The 17,247-nt window shown below is 35.0% G+C and overlaps 1 protein-coding gene across 2 annotated transcripts; it reads right to left on the reverse strand.

The window, feature by feature from the left end:
* Positions 1-383: 383 nt before the first annotated feature.
* LOC132049773 (phosphoinositide phosphatase SAC8) lies at positions 384-10,775 on the reverse strand. Of its 2 annotated transcripts, none has more exons than XM_059440699.1 (20): positions 10,381-10,775; positions 9,385-9,459; positions 6,569-6,696; positions 6,319-6,413; positions 6,157-6,214; positions 4,675-4,731; positions 4,470-4,503; positions 4,223-4,303; positions 3,980-4,086; positions 3,430-3,516; positions 3,274-3,351; positions 2,764-2,828; positions 2,278-2,376; positions 2,058-2,157; positions 1,816-1,924; positions 1,654-1,726; positions 1,478-1,571; positions 1,293-1,379; positions 967-1,033; positions 384-841 (listed from the first exon to the last, which is right to left on the reverse strand). In XM_059440699.1, exons 1-20 carry the CDS (start codon positions 10,532-10,534, stop codon positions 714-716), a joined length of 1,776 nt encoding a protein of 591 aa, XP_059296682.1. In that variant the 5' UTR covers positions 10,535-10,775; the 3' UTR covers positions 384-713. The 2 variants fall into 2 exon arrangements, with proteins under 2 accessions (XP_059296682.1, XP_059296683.1); XM_059440700.1 differs by having other exon boundaries at positions 6,319-6,410; positions 10,381-10,773.
* Positions 10,776-17,247: the final 6,472 nt, after the last annotated feature.

Below are 17,247 nucleotides of genomic sequence, written 5' to 3' on the forward strand. Positions count from 1 at the left end.
TTTCCTCTTTCTTCATCTCAAATTAAGTTTAACCTTCAATTTAAGGAAGTTCTAACAGGCTTATAATATAAAAGGCTCGGTGAAATTTTACTTTCACAATGCAACATTTTTTCTTGAAAAGCTCGTAAAAGTATTTATTCCCACGATGTATCATTTTTTTAAGTTCTATTCTTAAATCTCAAAAACAATATATGACTATTTGGGAAAATAGCGTCAACCGAAAAATCAAATTTGAAATGAAGAAGTTGTTTGCTATAAAGAGGTGAGCATAAAGCATTTGAGAGCACCTAATTAAACTCGTGATTACTGCTAATTGTGTGTATGCCATGTCTGTATATTCATACTTTGCTTCAACGGTTTTGAGTTTTGACTGGATGAAGATCTACAACCATCAATCCCTCGATCAGGATGTAAACATTATTGGGATATGAACTTACAACCCTGTTTAAGTCAAATTCAATACAGCAACAATTATACCTCGGACCCAAACAAGTTGGACTTAAGGCAAATTTGATACAATTAAATATATTTTATCACTCATGTTTCCCATTTACTAAGAGGTTTTCCAATGTTTTATTATAATTTACAACGGTGTCTGCAAGTTGCTGAATTCTTGGATGGCAAGGTTTCATTCAGGGCTTCGATAACAGTCAGGTTCACGAAGCAAAGATGCCTCATGGTTCTGGATATCTACTATAATATGATGCTCAAACTTACAGCAGTCCACACAATCGAGGTCTTGAGCAGATTTGCCTTCCATTTGATTTGACAATTGCCATAACTCCAGCAGTTACACCAGCACAGAGTGCAGAAGACAAAAAGGTATTTGTATTTCGTCCCGCTACCCAAAGCAGATTATGCTAAATTAGAATCTTGAAATATGAAGCTCTAAGATAAGAATTTGGTAAATACTGCACACTAACAATCTCACTCAGCCCTACTGAAAAATGGAAGTAAAAAGGATACCTTGGTTTATCGTGATGGTGGTCACGGTCAATCCTCCAATTAAAAGAGCTGATGCTACTGGCAGATACTGCAATGATTTGTTCATATGATCAATAATCAGTCTAACAATGTGTTACAACAGGAAATAAGTAAAATGACCTGACTCAATTACTGCAACAAGTCAGTAAGCAACCACTTGGTATGGATTTATGCTTTTTCATTATATTGTCTTAGAGATTTAACTTTGTGAAAGCAGATCCGTAAGATTCATGACTCTACAATATTATATAGAAGATGGAGAAGCCCTGCTATCATCTAGGTTATACCAAGAGACAGTCATTGCTTACACTGAGTGATTCGAATCCATTATTCTGGACTGGAGAGGGGCTGCCCCTGTTAACACTATAGCGACCACTTATAAGGTCCACCGCATCCTGCAAGTGCATGGAAAGTATATGGAGATCTCACTTACAGTGTAAAGAGAATAAATAAGAGAGGATATTTTAATATTAAGATTATATCTGCAGCATGCCTGACGAAGTCCATCCTGAAAATTGTTCAAGAAGTATCTTGAAATTGCACTCATCCCATCTTGAATAAGTCCTGTCATAGTCTGTTTTCCATATCTGGTGCATTTTCAAAGTAAATTTAGAGTGGACAAATGATGCTTTCGCATTGATATTTTTAACCCAATATTTCGTCTATTACTTGACAAGGTCACGTTTTAGAGCATGTGTTCCAGAATATTCCAGGCTGATTTCATCACCTTGCTCCACCCACACTGCAATAGGAGTATGAAGACTAAATAAACAAAGAAAGCAAGTATGAATGTATGAATTTTATTGGACACGAATTTTACAGAGTCCGTACTAGTCTTAAAGATTTCAAAATCTTCAGGGAACATAGATATGCACTCATTTGAAGAAAGCGCGCCAACTCTTTGCAGTTGAGAATCCAAAGACTTCCGAGCCAGATAGCTCTGCAAAAGATAATGGCAGATTATAAAGGGTAAGTACGAGGGAAATTACCATATAAAAAAACAATATTATGTGTGTTTGAAGCATTTGAAGGACTCGTTTCATCGAATAAAGAATAGATGTGGTTCCTCCGACCTGAGTAACATTTGTTCGATCTAGGCAGTCAATGCAGTTGCATCTAATAACTCCTCTCTGCTCTAATAGAATCTTCTCTTCTGTGTCTATGAGAAAGTATCTGCTCAGCTGGATTAGTTAATTTTAGCAAGAAAAACAGTATTATGGACATTAAACATTGTCATATTGAATTATCTTTTCCTGGCAAACAATGCCGCTGTTGTTCTAGTTTTATTCTTACCCTTTCTTTTCAAAATCCTCCGAGATCTCATCATATAGAAGTTGTATGCTGTCGAAGTTTGAGCCCCCACAACACTGATGAAAGTCAAACGACACATATCTGAGACAATGCAAACAGAATCAAGAAATTAGTCTTGAGTTTGAGCAGGCAACACTTCAGTATTTTAATGCAGTGCAGTAGGCACAAAATTGCTGAAATTAGATTGGAAAAGAGACTAAATAACTATATAACACACTTTCAACCAGGTGTCTACTGACTGTGATGATGACTACCATATCAGAAGTAATTGTGGCCAACTATTTAGTTTCCACCTTTCTCTCAATCTTCTAACTTCAGCCATGTGATGGTAACTATCATAGAATTAAGTAAGGGTAGCTTACTAAATTCTCCAGTTCTCTCTACCTTCTGACTTCAGTCACTATGGAACTATGGGATGGACATGATCCTACAGCCTCAGATAGATAAAGGTTTAGTAGAGTCAGTCACCTCACACTTGACAGCTTTTGGATTTGTGTTGCATAAGCTGCATTTAATAGACCCTCATCTCCTTGCTGCACCAGGAGATAACGAGAATGTAAATGTGAAAATATTATTAACAGAACTAGCTCCTGTAGCAGTAAAATTAGGATAAATTGCTAAGTGGAATCTCATAAAAAAAAATATATGAAATATGACCATTCTGGCTATTAAGAAATGAAATAATAGTTACTATTTCGACAAAAATTTCATCATTCGTAATGATTTTGACTTTTGCGATAACGAGGACAGCAACGTAATGTTAGATTATCGTCATCGGATTAGAAAAGAGGAAATAAAACTTGGTTTCCTGATATATTCAAAAAGCTCAATAAGCACGGATACATGTATAGTTGTGCATGGATACACATATATTCGTACTCAAAAACATTCTCCATAGTTGATGCTGGAAAGAATTGTCCACATTATCAACATCAATGCAACTTAATGGACTTAAGTATCAGCAGAAAAGCTATATACCTTGTTTGTCAGGTCAACTGCAATGACATCCCCGTATCTTTGCGACAGATCATGAAAATGGCGCTCCACAACTTTTGGCTGAACGAGGAAAGGCAATTTCTCATAATTCATACACTAGAATATTTTAAATAAAGATAATCAAGAATAAGTACATACTGTTTCCTCATGGTCGATAATATTAAGCCGTGGTTTATAGCTCAAATCAACAATTTGCTCCCACAAGAGTGGAATTGAACCTCGAATCTGAAATGCAGAAGAGATGGCTTCTCAATGCTTAGACCCTTGAAATTGTCAAAGTTTCCTCTTTTCTTTGTTAGAGCAAAGTAACATCTCAGACATGCACCATTCTTCCAACAAAGAAAAGAGGAGACTTAAAGACAACTTGAAAATTATCAGATGGGAATAAACATGACTAATGTTCTTTCATGCATATAAGAGAGAAAGATGTGTGTGTGTGCGATACACACACACACATATATATATAGAGAGAGAGAGAGTCAGTTACACAAAAGAAAAGAACCAGTTACATTAATTACAATGTCCATCAGTCACAACTTCATATATGTCATTGCTGAACTACCAAAAAGCAGCTATAACACTCTTTAAGACACGGAAGAAACATCAAGAAATCCTTATTTGCCAAATAAAATGTGCGGAAACCATAGAGATGCAATTTAACTGAAGAATCATGCTTCGGAAAACATACTTGCAGAAAAGAAGACCTGAAACCTTCAAACTCCAGCAACTGCTCAGTTTCAATAAAATTAGCAGTATCGCCTTCTAGATTAGCCCCTCTTCTCCACATCCGTGTTCCTATATTTGGTATAATAATATTAACTTAGAAAATAAATTTGGGTTTTGATTCCAAATCAATGCCACATGATTAATGCAATAATATTAACTTAGAAAACAAATTTGATGCTTTAGATATAACGGATTCTTTATGTACCCAAGCGTCGTGTGCATCTTCTTGAAATCAATGCTATGGTAGCTGGTGACCCTTTGAGTTTAAGATGTCCTGTCTGAAAGCTTATGTCCTGATTAAGGAAAAAGTATTTGTACTTCTGACAAAAGCACACGTAGTTTGGGCATTTATGAATTGCATATCCTTAAACCCGTGGAGGAAGGGAGGGAGGGAGGAAGGAAGGAGGAAAAGAGAGGGAGACATGGGAGTAGGGACAAGAATTTCAGGATATTTCCTTGCAACAGAGGAACAATGAAGCCATCAAGCTGCACCAACGAAGAGAAAATGAAAGACGATTTTAGACAAGCTACATATCAGAGTCCAATACACCTGATTTTTAATAATCTCACTGATAATCAATCGAATTATTTTAATTTGTTAAATGAAAAGGCACTTATTGATCAAAAGAAATGTATAAACACAGGTCTTTAACAAACCTTGTTTTCAATCAGGTCCTCCAACAGATTTTTGTTCCAAACAAACCGTGGGTCAGCCTGAAATTAAGCCAAAAACAAAAATGATCAAGAAGAAACAACTCTACACAAATTTCATACATTAGTGAAAAACATTATGATGCTGGTGCATAAAGGTGAGAGGAACATAGTTGTTAACCGGGATGATGCCAAAAAATGTATAATTCTATTTGGTATTTATTGTCCATCCGGAACATGTAGCAAGAAGAGTCCTTGTAGGGAAGCAAAACACCGGACAGAGTAGTTCAATATGACACGGCAATATTTTGTCCCACATCTACATCAGTTTGAGAGGTGAAACAAGTCCACCATGCCATATGACAACTAAATGTGGTAGAGTGGTCAAATATGAGAACCCAATTAAGCTTTTGGTATAGCAGTAGGCTAGCATCATGTGAGATCACATGCACAAAGACATCTTCTGGTTGGTATTGTGACCATAATAAGTAACACTTCTTCGTGAGTTAAGGCTCGATCAGAGGAGAGACTACTTTTGGCAAGAAGATTTAGACTGCTTTGGTAACCATGGAAAACAATTGATCCGATAAGGTGACACTCAACATATTTTACTCCAACAGAAAACAAATGTGAATCTCCATGCTTGCAAGTAATTGTTAATGGCACAGCAGAAAGCTCTTAAAGCTCTCACTTTCAAACATTTAAGAGGCTCATAAGATTAAGAGATGTAACGGGATGATAATATATGAGCAATGACATTAACATCATCAAGTACATCTTAAGCGGTTCTCGGTCACTGACTTCAATCAAAATGTGCCAACCATAAGCGACGAAATGCAGATACAATAGCCTGATTCAATATTTATTCGCCCATAGAGTTAATTGAGCCTTAACCTTCAGCAACCTCCAACTATCAACCGAAAACAATGATCTCTGGGATTAGATAAGAAATCTAACAGTGAATCATAGAGCCTGTTTGGATGGACTTCTTAAGCTGCTTTAGAAACCAATGATATTTTTTTTGGGCTTATTTTAAGAAATGATAAGAAATCAAAAAAGCTGAAAACAGCTTATAAGTTAGTTATAAGCCAATCCAAATAGTAGCTTTAACCTTCCATTACCTCCATGCGGAATTGAATGTAATGATTTGTATTTCATACACACACACATGAGGAAAAAAAAAAAAAGATTCCCAAGTGCTTCATAAAACAATTTTGATACAGTGAAACATATCATGTGAGGTGTGCATGCAAGCAGCGTCAATTGTCGGAATAGTCACTGAAGTCTATTTTCCTTTCTCTCTTCCATGGGTTTGGCACTCAATTTAACATACTAAGCAATTTCTATCAGTGTGAATCCTTCATAAGTAGGTCCAGAAAACTTGCAGCGGCCAGAATATGTGTTCACATGCCAGTTGGAAGCAATAATATCATAACATTCTACAAATTCAATGTTATGAAACAGTTCCAAAATAGTTAGTAGACAAACCTGTTTCCAAACTGGTTTACTCATCCACCCTTTTGCCAAATTGTGTCTTCTCTGCAAGCTGGTAAATATATTTAGATTTCTTGATACTAAAAGAATTGTCAATGCGCAAAGTCAAGGAAACGACTGAACAAAAATACGGGTAATAACACAGCTTGAACATACTTCACTGTTATATCTGTTTCATAGGAATAATACAAGCCTGGAGTTGATTCCACCATGCTCAATAAATTCATGAAGTAAGCTTCATCTTTTTTCTGCTAGCACAATAAAAACAAAAGAGAAAAAGGAAAAGAGCTTCATCTATTTTCTGCCAGCGCAAGAAAAGTAAAAGAGAAAAGGGAAAAGTGTAAAAGACAAACATTATTCAAAGAAAGGTATTTTAAGTTTGGATATTATGATATGAGAACCATACTTCTTGCCGTGTTAGATGCCTTGAGGCCTCGTTGCAGGAAAGAAACTTCATGGACATCACACGAAAAACAGGAAAACCAAGATAGTTTCCCACTTCTTTGCGGGAAGTTATTAACAATATATGTGATCCTACAAAAGAAGAAATTAGCAGAATGTAAATAAATCTTGACAGAAATTGAGTTAAATTATGATATAATCCTTTTTTTATTCCTAAACATTCCCACAGTTGACAACCTAATCTAATTAAGTTGACATTCAAGGAAGACCTAAAACAGCTAGATTAATAACCTTACCTTTTATGGATGCAGATATAAATATGGATCGGATCCTAGCATTGCTGTAAACAATTGTGCATACATAACCAAACATATGATAAACGGTTTGATAGCAAAGGGAAGTACTATAGTCTCAGATATATACGACAAGCAAAATAACAGCCAATAAAAGGAATTAAAGCCCAAAAAGTGGCGGCAAGGCAGAAGCTTCACATCAATGCAGACATGAAATGTTAGGGACAAATACAGGAGAAATGGAACCTAGGAAATGAACCTAATCTAGAATAAGCACGAAACACGGAATCCCTTAAGAGTTGTAAATTGGCTTGATCTTTCACAATAAGTTGCTTCACCAACTATAAACACTTGATAGAGTAACTAAATATTTATGACCATGTTTGTGAATATTTAACTTAATGTTATTCAATGTGCAACTGTTTTTGAGAACCAAAGGAAGTAGCTAAGGACTTCTAGTACTTTCGTTTTGTATCTATCTGTGCCATGAATCCAAATAAACCATCAGCAAAAACAACTTAATTTAAAAAGGAAATGCAAGTGATGCTATGAGATACTATGTGTAGATTTACGCAGGTTGCTCCATCAGAAGAAGATGGGTTATTCAAACTTCTTAAGGATATTTAACTGCTGACATGCAAAGAACTGGCCTGATCACATTTTCACCAGATAGTGAAGTATATACTGCCTCCAGCTATTTACGCATCAACAACTTCAAAAAGAAAAGTGAAAAAGATTGGATTTTAGCAAGTTTAGAATTGTTTGCTAAAGCAATTTCCATTATTCAAACCGTCTACAAGTTTACACTATATCCAATTTATCAAATACTTTCAACTTGTTTAGTTGTCCCAAATTGGTTGAGGAATGGATTGTTTGTCTCCTTATATGATTTTGGACAATCCTCACCCCATGGGCTATCTTTTGGGGTTAAGTCAGGACCAAGGTCCATTTTCCTAATATGGTATTAGAGTCGGGTCCATTCCTGTTATTGTGTGTGCCGATGTTAGGCCCTCAAATTATTGTCCCTACTCCAGTTGGCAGGTCTGGGCGTGGGGGGTTGTTAGGTTGTTCCGCATTGATTGAGGGAATGGGTTAACAACTCTCACCTCATGAGTTAGCTTTTGGGGTTGACTTAGGCCCAAGGTTCATTGCTTAACACAACTTAGGCATCACTATATTCAAATTACAGGAGTTGCGCTGGTTCAACCACATAGATGATGCAACTATTTCAATTCCAAAAAGAATGGCAGAGTTGGGACTCAAAACGTCAACACATATAACTTTCAGACTGAGTTGTTTAAGTTTTTATATACTTAGAAATTACAAAAAGGTACTATAAAGTTCAATGCTCTAGAGTAATAACATCATACATTTGAGTAATTTCCTGCCGCAAACCTAATTGTTAAATCATTAAGTTTGTAAGCTATAGTCTCCTCATATGATTGACAATTCTCGCTACTTGAGCTAAATTTTGTAATTGAGGTAGCGCAAAGGTGCAGATTTGACTACAAAGTGTTTGACAACAAAGGAGAGTACTATGGCTTCAGAATATAGGTCAAACAAAAAACAGCCAATAAAGGATCTAAAGCCCAAAAAGAGGCGGGAACAATAAGAGGGAGAAGTTTAAATGCACATAAAACACTTAAGAGGAAAATAAAGGAAACTGATACCTAGGAAATAAACCTGAAGTAGAATAAACATGAAATGTTAAATCCTTTGCAAATTGTGATATGGCTTCATCTTGCACCATGGGGTTTTGCCAACTTTAGCACTTATTATTAGTTCAATATTTAATACCACTTTTATGAATACTTTAACCTTATTTAATCAAAATATACCATTCTTTTCTGAAGATAATTTTTAAATTAACACAAAATAGCAAAGGACTTTTGTGTTCATCTACTTTACTTTTGTAGGAAGTATTAATCAGTATAAGTCTGAATGTAAATAGATGAATCAGCAAAAGAAATTTAATTTAGTAAAGGAAATACTATTAATAGTTGATGTTATGTAATACTATGTGTAGATTTTTGTTGGTTGCTGCACTATAAGGAGAAATAATATTGAATTATTTGAAGTTCTTAAGGATATTTAACTGCTGATATGTAAAGTAATAACGCCCAAACACATCAATTTCCGCCTCCAGTTAAGTATCTACTGAAATCTTCCTAAGTGAGCTTAGCGAAGCATATCCAGTGTGAAGAACAAATAAAGAAAGAGAGTTGTAGTGGATTCATATAGCCGAACCTCTAACTACTTCGAATTAAGATGTAGTTGGTTGATAGTGAAATGTCTACTGCCTCCAGCTATTTACACTTCATCAAATTTTAAAGAAAAAGAAAGATGGAATCTTTGCAACTCTAGAACTGTTTGCTAAAGCAAAACTCAATATTCACAGCATCTACAATTTACAAGCCAATTCATGTCTATCAACTACCTTCAACTCACTCATAGCATTCAAATTACTTGAGTTCCATTGATTCACTCACAAGCAAGTATATAATAAAGATTCATTTCAGTATATTACCTGCCAACAACCTAATTGTTCCAGCAACTCCATATATTGTAGAGACTTTTGAAGGATTTCCAAAGCTCATATCACCTGAAAAAATGCAAGAGCAAAAGAGCCCTCCTTAATTTCAAACCTCAAATATCTCAATATTTTTCACTCCATTCGTCCCGAAAAGAATACATAGGTCAACTTAAAGCATCTAATTCTGGAAACCAATTAAGTTTAAACATTTAAGGGGTAGTCTGATATGCTGGACAAGCATAAATAGTCTTGGGATAAAAATTCAGTACTGCCTTATCCCTTGTTTGGTTACTAATCCTGGGATAAGTTATACCAGGATAAGAAATCTTATCCCAGGATTAGAAATAGTACCGGGATAAGTTAATGATAGTACCAGAATTAGAATTAGTTATCCCTGGATAAAATAATGAAAATGACAAAATTACCCCTGAGGTCCCTAAAACATTTTTTTTTTTAAATAGGAAAATAGGGTGGAGGGTATTTTTATAAACAAACAACTTCTATTTAAAATTACTCCCTCCGTTCACTTTCACTTATCCACTTTTGACTATGCACACCTCTTAAGAAATAATAAATGAAGTGCATAATTTACCAATGTATTTATATTAATTGGTGCATATTTTTATTGTATTTGAAAAATGATTTGCAGTGAGTATTTAATACTATGAGTAAAATAGAAAAAAAGGAAATTATCTTGTCTTGATATGTTAAAAGTAACAAGTAAAAGTGAAAATTTATTTTTGGAATAGTAGACAAGTAAAAGTGAACAGAGGGAGTATGCAATGCATGTTATTTTTAATACAACACACCAAACGGACAATAAGAAATAATACCAACATAACTAATCCCACCATAACTAATTCCAGTATAACTAATCTCAAATATCAACATAACTAATCCTAACATAACTTGTCTTCAAACCAAACAACCCCTTAGAAACTAATAAAAAACACAAAAAATTAAAATAAAAGTAGTTAAACTGCAATTCACCGTTGAGTTTCTCGATGTTGCCATCAAAGCGGCTAATGGAAAAGCCATCAGTGGGAGATTCCAATGATCGAATAACAAATTTATCTGCAAATTCCTGTAATTCCAATTGGCTACATAGCTTAAAATGCTCTGTTGAATTTGCTTCAATTTCCATTTGTTGGAATATCAAATTTGGAATGGAGGATTTTGGGAGAATTGATTGATGAGTCTTAACAGATAATCAAAGAGGGGTTATTGGAAAAACGCTTGTAATGATTTGCTCAATGATTGATCTCAAGACTGGATTGTCTGGAACCAACGTGGAATGATTAAGTTAGAGAAAATTATTTTTTCCTAAAAAAGAAAATAAATGTTTCTGGTACTTTTATCTTTTACTATTAAGTTTGACCAAAAAATAGGGACTTTCGAAAAGAATACATAATGTTGCACATTAACCGCTGAGTAGTTTTTCATTTGGGAGATTTGTGATAGATTTCTCCTCATCAGCGATCATTTCAGTCAGAGCTCGTCATATCGCGCTTGCTTAATGTGGTTTACATCTCTCGTATGATCATGAGCCTATTGAATAATGAAATAGATTACCCAACGCGACTTCAAGAATAGCAGGATCATGCGGGTTTATTAAGGTTCCAAAAAAAAAAAATGATATCTAATTCTTTTTGGTGTGTCAATAAGGGCAAAACTTCACTATTTTAAAGTGATAGGGACGACCATGAGCCAAAGTATAAAATGACAAAAATAATCTTTTTTATAGTTTATAAGCAAAATATAACCTTTTACCTTGTTTATAAATATTTTTTGATTTATCTACGTGTTCGATAAACATAAAAAATATTTATATGTCCAAAACTAGTCACTAAAATAAGTTGATCACCCCTTAATTCATGTAATTCCGATTGGCTACATAACTTGAAATGCTCTGTTGAATTTGCTTCAATTTCCATTTGTTGGAATATCAAATTTGGAAATGGGGCTTTTGGGATAATTTGATGAGTCTTAATAGATAGTCAAAGTGGGTTATGGAAAACTTGCGTTAAGCAACGCTATAATGATTTCTTCAATGATTGATCTCAAGATTGGATCGTTTGGAACCAATGTGGAATGGTTAAATAAGACACAATTATTTTCTTACAACAACTAATGTTATGTTAAAGAGAAAAAAAATGTTTCTGTTACTACTAGTTTTTGTTTCCCTTACTTTCCTTTTTAGCATGTTTCAAAAGAAAATATTACTTTCATTACAAGTCTAATTAGTCTCTAGACTCTAATACATGGATGAACCCAACTGTTGGTCAATCACAAATATAGACTATTTCTCATAGTTCTGAAGTAAATATAATTCTTTACCTTTTTTACTTTTTCCTGGCTCATTTTTCTTTCGCTATTAGTTAGTTTATTTGTTTTTGTTTTTTACTCATTTTTCCATTTTCATTTCTTTCAAAAATCGGCCGGAACTCAATTAAATTAGAAAATACTATTATATATAATATCACAATAATTTCCCAAATTTTTAAAAACTTTTTCATTAATTACTTTTATGTCCTAATTTTATTTATTTAAGTCAATTTTTTTTTGTTTTTTGTTTTTAAAGTCTACTTTTCAAAAGCCTATCCGGAATTTTAAACTTACAATAATTTTCAAATTTTTTTAAAACTTTTTAATTAATTACTTTTAGGTCCTAATCTTATTTATTTATGTCAATTTTTTTGTTTTTGGTCTACCGAACCTCCTACCTCATTTTTCACGTTCTTTCGATTTTAGATATCCGCATTCGAGCCCAATTAATAATTCCGCACCGCATCGCGCCTATTCGGGGAGCGCTTCCTCCAAAGATTTTTTTCCATATCCAAGCAGAGGAAGGCAGCCTCCATCTGCCGCAGACAGTTAAATTCTTTCTTAAAAGTTCATTAACTATGTATAGATTATTTATTTAGAACTAAATAACTTCAAAAATTAGGATACATAAGTTATAATGTCAAATTCTGGTTCCAAATTTGATTTGAATTAAATAATTTCATCAAAATGGAAGTTAAAATATTAAAGGAGGAATGAAAATTTTGCTTTTATATAACTACCCACTTGTGGGACTACAACGGGTATATTGTTGTTGTTGTTGTTGTGTGACGCTTTATAATTTAAGACGCCTCACATAACTAGTAATTTATATAAGTGAACAATTCAATTCCATGAGATTTAAAAAACCAACCGGATAAAGTAGTGGTCCCTAGGCAAGCAATAACGTAAGGATAACTGGATAAGCACATTTAAAGGGGTCTCCATCTAAAGCCCTGTCATAAAATATATAGAAATATCTACAAGGTATTAATACGTAGCAAAAAAAGAAAATCAAGATTAAATTAAAATAGGATTATAATTTATAGCTCTTTCCTTTATTACAGTATCCTAACCTTGGAATGTTGGTGACGGAGGAATTTAACTCAATTAAAGTATTTTTATTGAACTGAAATTGCTTAACGTATCATTCTTAATTATATTTTGCTCAATAAGGGATAGCTAATAGTTCGGAAAAAGCAACGGGTTAATTGATTTTTTGAATCATTTCCTAGAGACTACTTTTGAGAAATTTCTTTTAAAAGGGAAAAGAATAGATTGAAAAAAAAAAATGTGATACTTTGCAGCTTACAATGAAAATAAGGAGTACCAGAATTTCCCGTAATATAAAAAACGATAGGTGAGGTTTGTTTGAAAGAAAATGTTGTACATTTAAAAAAAATATTCTCGTGGTTGTATTGGTAATAAATGTATAGGGGTGCAGACATGTGGCAAGCGCTAAAGGAATTCATAGTCAATTCCGAGTTAGCCGGTGTCAGTTTAGCCAAAAATAGAAGAATTCTTAACCATCCGAGAACTTGGTCCCCAGTCGAAACATCTCTACAAGAAAGATTTCATTTAAGAATAAAAATTTATGGTCATTGTATCCACGCTCGATATTTAAATCAACTCAATGAGTACATGATACATGCCTTTATATACATATTTATCACTACATTAATAGTTATTTAAGACATGTTCTCACCTTAATTTGTTACTTAACAGTAGAAAATTAATATGATTTGGAGTAAATGTCGCGCGCGAATAAACTTTTATCTGTCACTAGCCTTTATCATTGTCAGAATTGTCGGAAAGAAATCACCAAAAAGGGCAAAAAAAGAGAACATACAAATATGCAAAATTAAAGTTTAGAAGATTAAGATCAACGAACTAGGCTGTGGCACCATTGCTTTGGTTGTAGTGTCCATATCGGAGACAAAAGTGTTTGGTTCTGTTGAATAATTGCAGTTTTAGTAGAAGCCTATTTCATTATCATGGTTAATTAGACAAAAGAGGTCAATATAATGAGAATGGTTAGTGTACACAAAAAGAAAAGGTTACCTTATTATGAACGTCTCTCTTGCGGGAGTTGGCCAAAAGGTCATTTAGGAAACTTATTTTGCCAAAAGGCCATAAGTGTTCAGAATTTGGTGCTTTAGCCACCATTTATGATGTCAACACGTCAGAGAACTGCTGTGTCAAATCCCAGCCCTAAAGGTTTAAAAATTACACTTTGGCCCCCTCAGCCCCAACATTTTTATTAGTTGGAATAGAAATAAAAATAAAATATTTCCCTCCAAAAGCTCCCGTTTTCTGCTTTTTTCTGACCATTTTTCCGGCGAAAATTTAGGCTTTTCACCGGATAATCGGTCTCCCACGACGGCAAGCTTCCATAGTTCAGCCATTGTAAGTAAAATCTGGTAGAAATCGTTGAGAAGGAGCTTTCCTCATGTTGTAAAAGCTCACTTTTTCGGCAAAATTCTGCCTCATTTCGACATTCCATCACTTCTCCATTCAAATACCTCGATTCGCAATTGGTAAGAGTTTTATCCTTTCTTTTTGATCATGTATCTAGTACCTCTCCCGCAATAGACCACACTATCATCAACGAGTCATCGACCTGCATAGACCAAAGTCATAGTCTATTATATATTTTATTATGGCGTCGATTGCAGAATATATTATAGTAGGTGGTGATTACATGGGTGAATAGGAGGAGCCCCAAAATTTTGAAATTGGAATTCTACGAGCAGTACCAATTGCCGTGCATCGCAATGGTACGTATAATGACTTGGTCACAAGCGTAATAGAAAGCGGGGAGTTAAATTGTGAGCCTAGCGACTTGCGCATTAGTTATATGATTAATGCTTTGCCTATTAGGGGAAAAACCCATCCTTCTTTCATAACGAATGATAGGCGGGTAGTATTGTACATGCTTGATGTTGCTACTGATGGTTCTAGGCCTGTTTTAAGAATAAATGTTGTCGAGAGGTCTCAAGTCAAGTTCTACATCAACGACACCACCCCCACCCACAGACCCACCACTGCCACAACCACCAGCCGATGAAGCTTCAATGCAACATGAGGGCATGGGTGATCATTTGGGGATATAGATGATCCCGATAGTGATGACGAAGAGTATGATGGAAATGATTGTAAGTGGATGGCAACACTGTTGGTTCACAAAGCAACCATAACTTCAGTGATGAAACTGGTTTTTACTGTGGGCAAACATTTGAGAATAAAGAGCATTTAAAGGTTTTATTGAAGAAAGCTACAATAAAGACCCCGTTTTGTTTTAAACCAACAAGAGTAACAACAAATATTATAAGGTGGAATGCACCTCTTCTGATTGTGGTTGGATATTGAGGGCCAATAAGTACAACAACTCGGATAGGTTTTGTATTTACAAGTATGTTGGTGATCACACTTGTGGGGTTGAACACGTTACGAGCACTCATAAGCATGCCTCGACAGCTGTCCTTGCATCAGTCTTGATGAATGACTATATTGACAACAAAGGGTCAACGACAAAGGAAATTCGCAAGGATCGGTTTTCAAAGGAGTTCCATTGTAAACCAAGCTATTTTTTAGTGTTGGAAGGCAGGTGTAACGGCTAAGAACATGATTGGGAGGGACACCGAAGCACGGTATGCTTGCTTACCAATTATTCGTACATGATTGAAAATCTAAATCCAGGCTCCAGAATTTGCATTAGTCTTGATGACGTGATGTGTTCAAATATTACTTCGTAGCTTACTTTAGGCTTGCATCCGAGGATATAAACACATGCGAAAGGTTATTGCCATTGACGGCACACATTTATACGATAAGTATGAGGGTGTGTTGTTGTCCACTATCGCACAGGATACTGAGAACCATATCTATCCAATTGCTTTTTGTGTGGCGAACAAGGAGTGTGATTAATCCTGGACCTATTTCTTCGGTAGAGGTATATAATCGTCGATGAACTAGACTTGTGCATTATCTCTGATAGGCAAAAGAGCATAGCCAATCTGTTTGCACTTTTGAGCATGCTCATCATGGACGATGGATGAAGCATCTTGATGATAACCTTCAAAAAAAAATTTAATGTGGAGATTCTCTTCATGTATACTATGATGCAGCAAAGGCATATGGTTACCAGGAATTCAATGAACATTTACAGCATTTAAGGAATAAATGTCCCAAAGCTGCTAATTGCCTCGAGTTTGATATTGGATTTGACAAAAGTGGGTGGTATATTTTCGAAAATAGGTATGATGTGGCCGACCACAAACATTGCGGAGTCGCTAAACTCAATATTGAGGGGTGAAAGAGAGTACCTTGTGACTGCCTTATTCACTTCCATTTCTAGGAGGTTTGCTGAAATTTTCACCGATAATAACTTGTCTGATGTAATCTTCTTCTTTCGAGTAACATTTGTGTAGAACTCTGCCCCGTTCTTAATTGCCCAGTCCTCTCTAGATTGAGAGGGATAGGATATACAATTTAAACCGGTGATCAACGCAAACTCCTTCAAGCCAAACACGGCAGCTTGTCGTTCACGAGGAACCACATTTCACGCTTTTTTTCTCGGGACTACACAGACGAAGAAGCATATAGTGGATCATCCGTCCGTAGAAATTGATGAAGAATTTTGACAGCCTTCTAAAGCGACCAAAACAGGAACGCTTCCACATTTTCCTTAGTTTTTGTTCTCTCAACACATTGTTAAATTCAACTAACAATGACACCGCTTCCAATGTAAAACTTTTCTCCGTAAAATTTTCATAATCATCCAGCCAATTGATCAAACTATGCTTTTCAACATTAATTGTCTTTGCACAATATGGCAAGGACAAATGATCAACATCTTTAGCAGCACTAGAGTGTTTTGAACCATCCCCAGATACACTTTCAACTCTACTGTTAGCTCTATCTCCATCAACACTACACTCATGAATGGGGTCTGAGTGGGACGCACTCTCAACTTCTGCACTTCTTTTTCTTTTTCTATCTCGGCTGAGTTCTTCACCTCTTCTATTTTTATCCTTACGATTCGCATTAAAACGAGTTTCAACCATTGCGCAAGAATGGGGGAGTATTTTTCCTCCTCTGCCTCTACACCTAGGCATTTATCCGATCTATATACAAACAATAGAGACGTTGATCAACCACCATATAACAATAATCGACCAAAAGTCTATTAATAGACTATATATAATTTCAAAAGGCAAAAACAGAAAAATAAAGATCGAAACAAGCAAAATAAGCATAAATAACACACATTTTGACGAAAAAACAGGCAAAACAACAAAGGTTTTGAAAAAAAGCAGATCTTTATGAATCCAGTTTTTTATCAAGATCGAAAAAAATATAAAATTTCAGGGCAATATGGAGCTCAAAATGCTCCGACGGAGTTATAAAGTTAAAGAAATTACCAGTTTACGACGATCAAGGCGTGTTGGAGCTTGGGGGAGAGGTGGAAGTTTGAGAATTCCAAGCTAGAAAGAGAAATAAAGAAGAGAAAGGGACAGATGAGAGAGAAAGAGT

This window comes from Lycium ferocissimum, chromosome 3 (genome assembly GCF_029784015.1).
Source record: "Lycium ferocissimum isolate CSIRO_LF1 chromosome 3, AGI_CSIRO_Lferr_CH_V1, whole genome shotgun sequence".
Taxonomy (NCBI): domain Eukaryota; kingdom Viridiplantae; phylum Streptophyta; class Magnoliopsida; order Solanales; family Solanaceae; genus Lycium; species Lycium ferocissimum.

Bases quoted from the DNA above. Each gene is read 5' to 3' on its own strand.
- LOC132049773 (XM_059440699.1), bottom strand. From the start codon at position 10,534: ATGGAAATTGAAGCAAATTCAACAGAGCATTTTAAGCTATGTAGCCAA. The intron at 4,087-4,222 runs GTACATAAAGAA...TACCAAATATAG, and splicing joins AAGATGCACACGACGCTTGG to GAACACGGATGTGGAGAAGA. The intron at 1,034-1,292 runs GTAAGCAATGAC...AAATCATTGCAG, and splicing joins ATGGATTCGAATCACTCAGT to TATCTGCCAGTAGCATCAGC.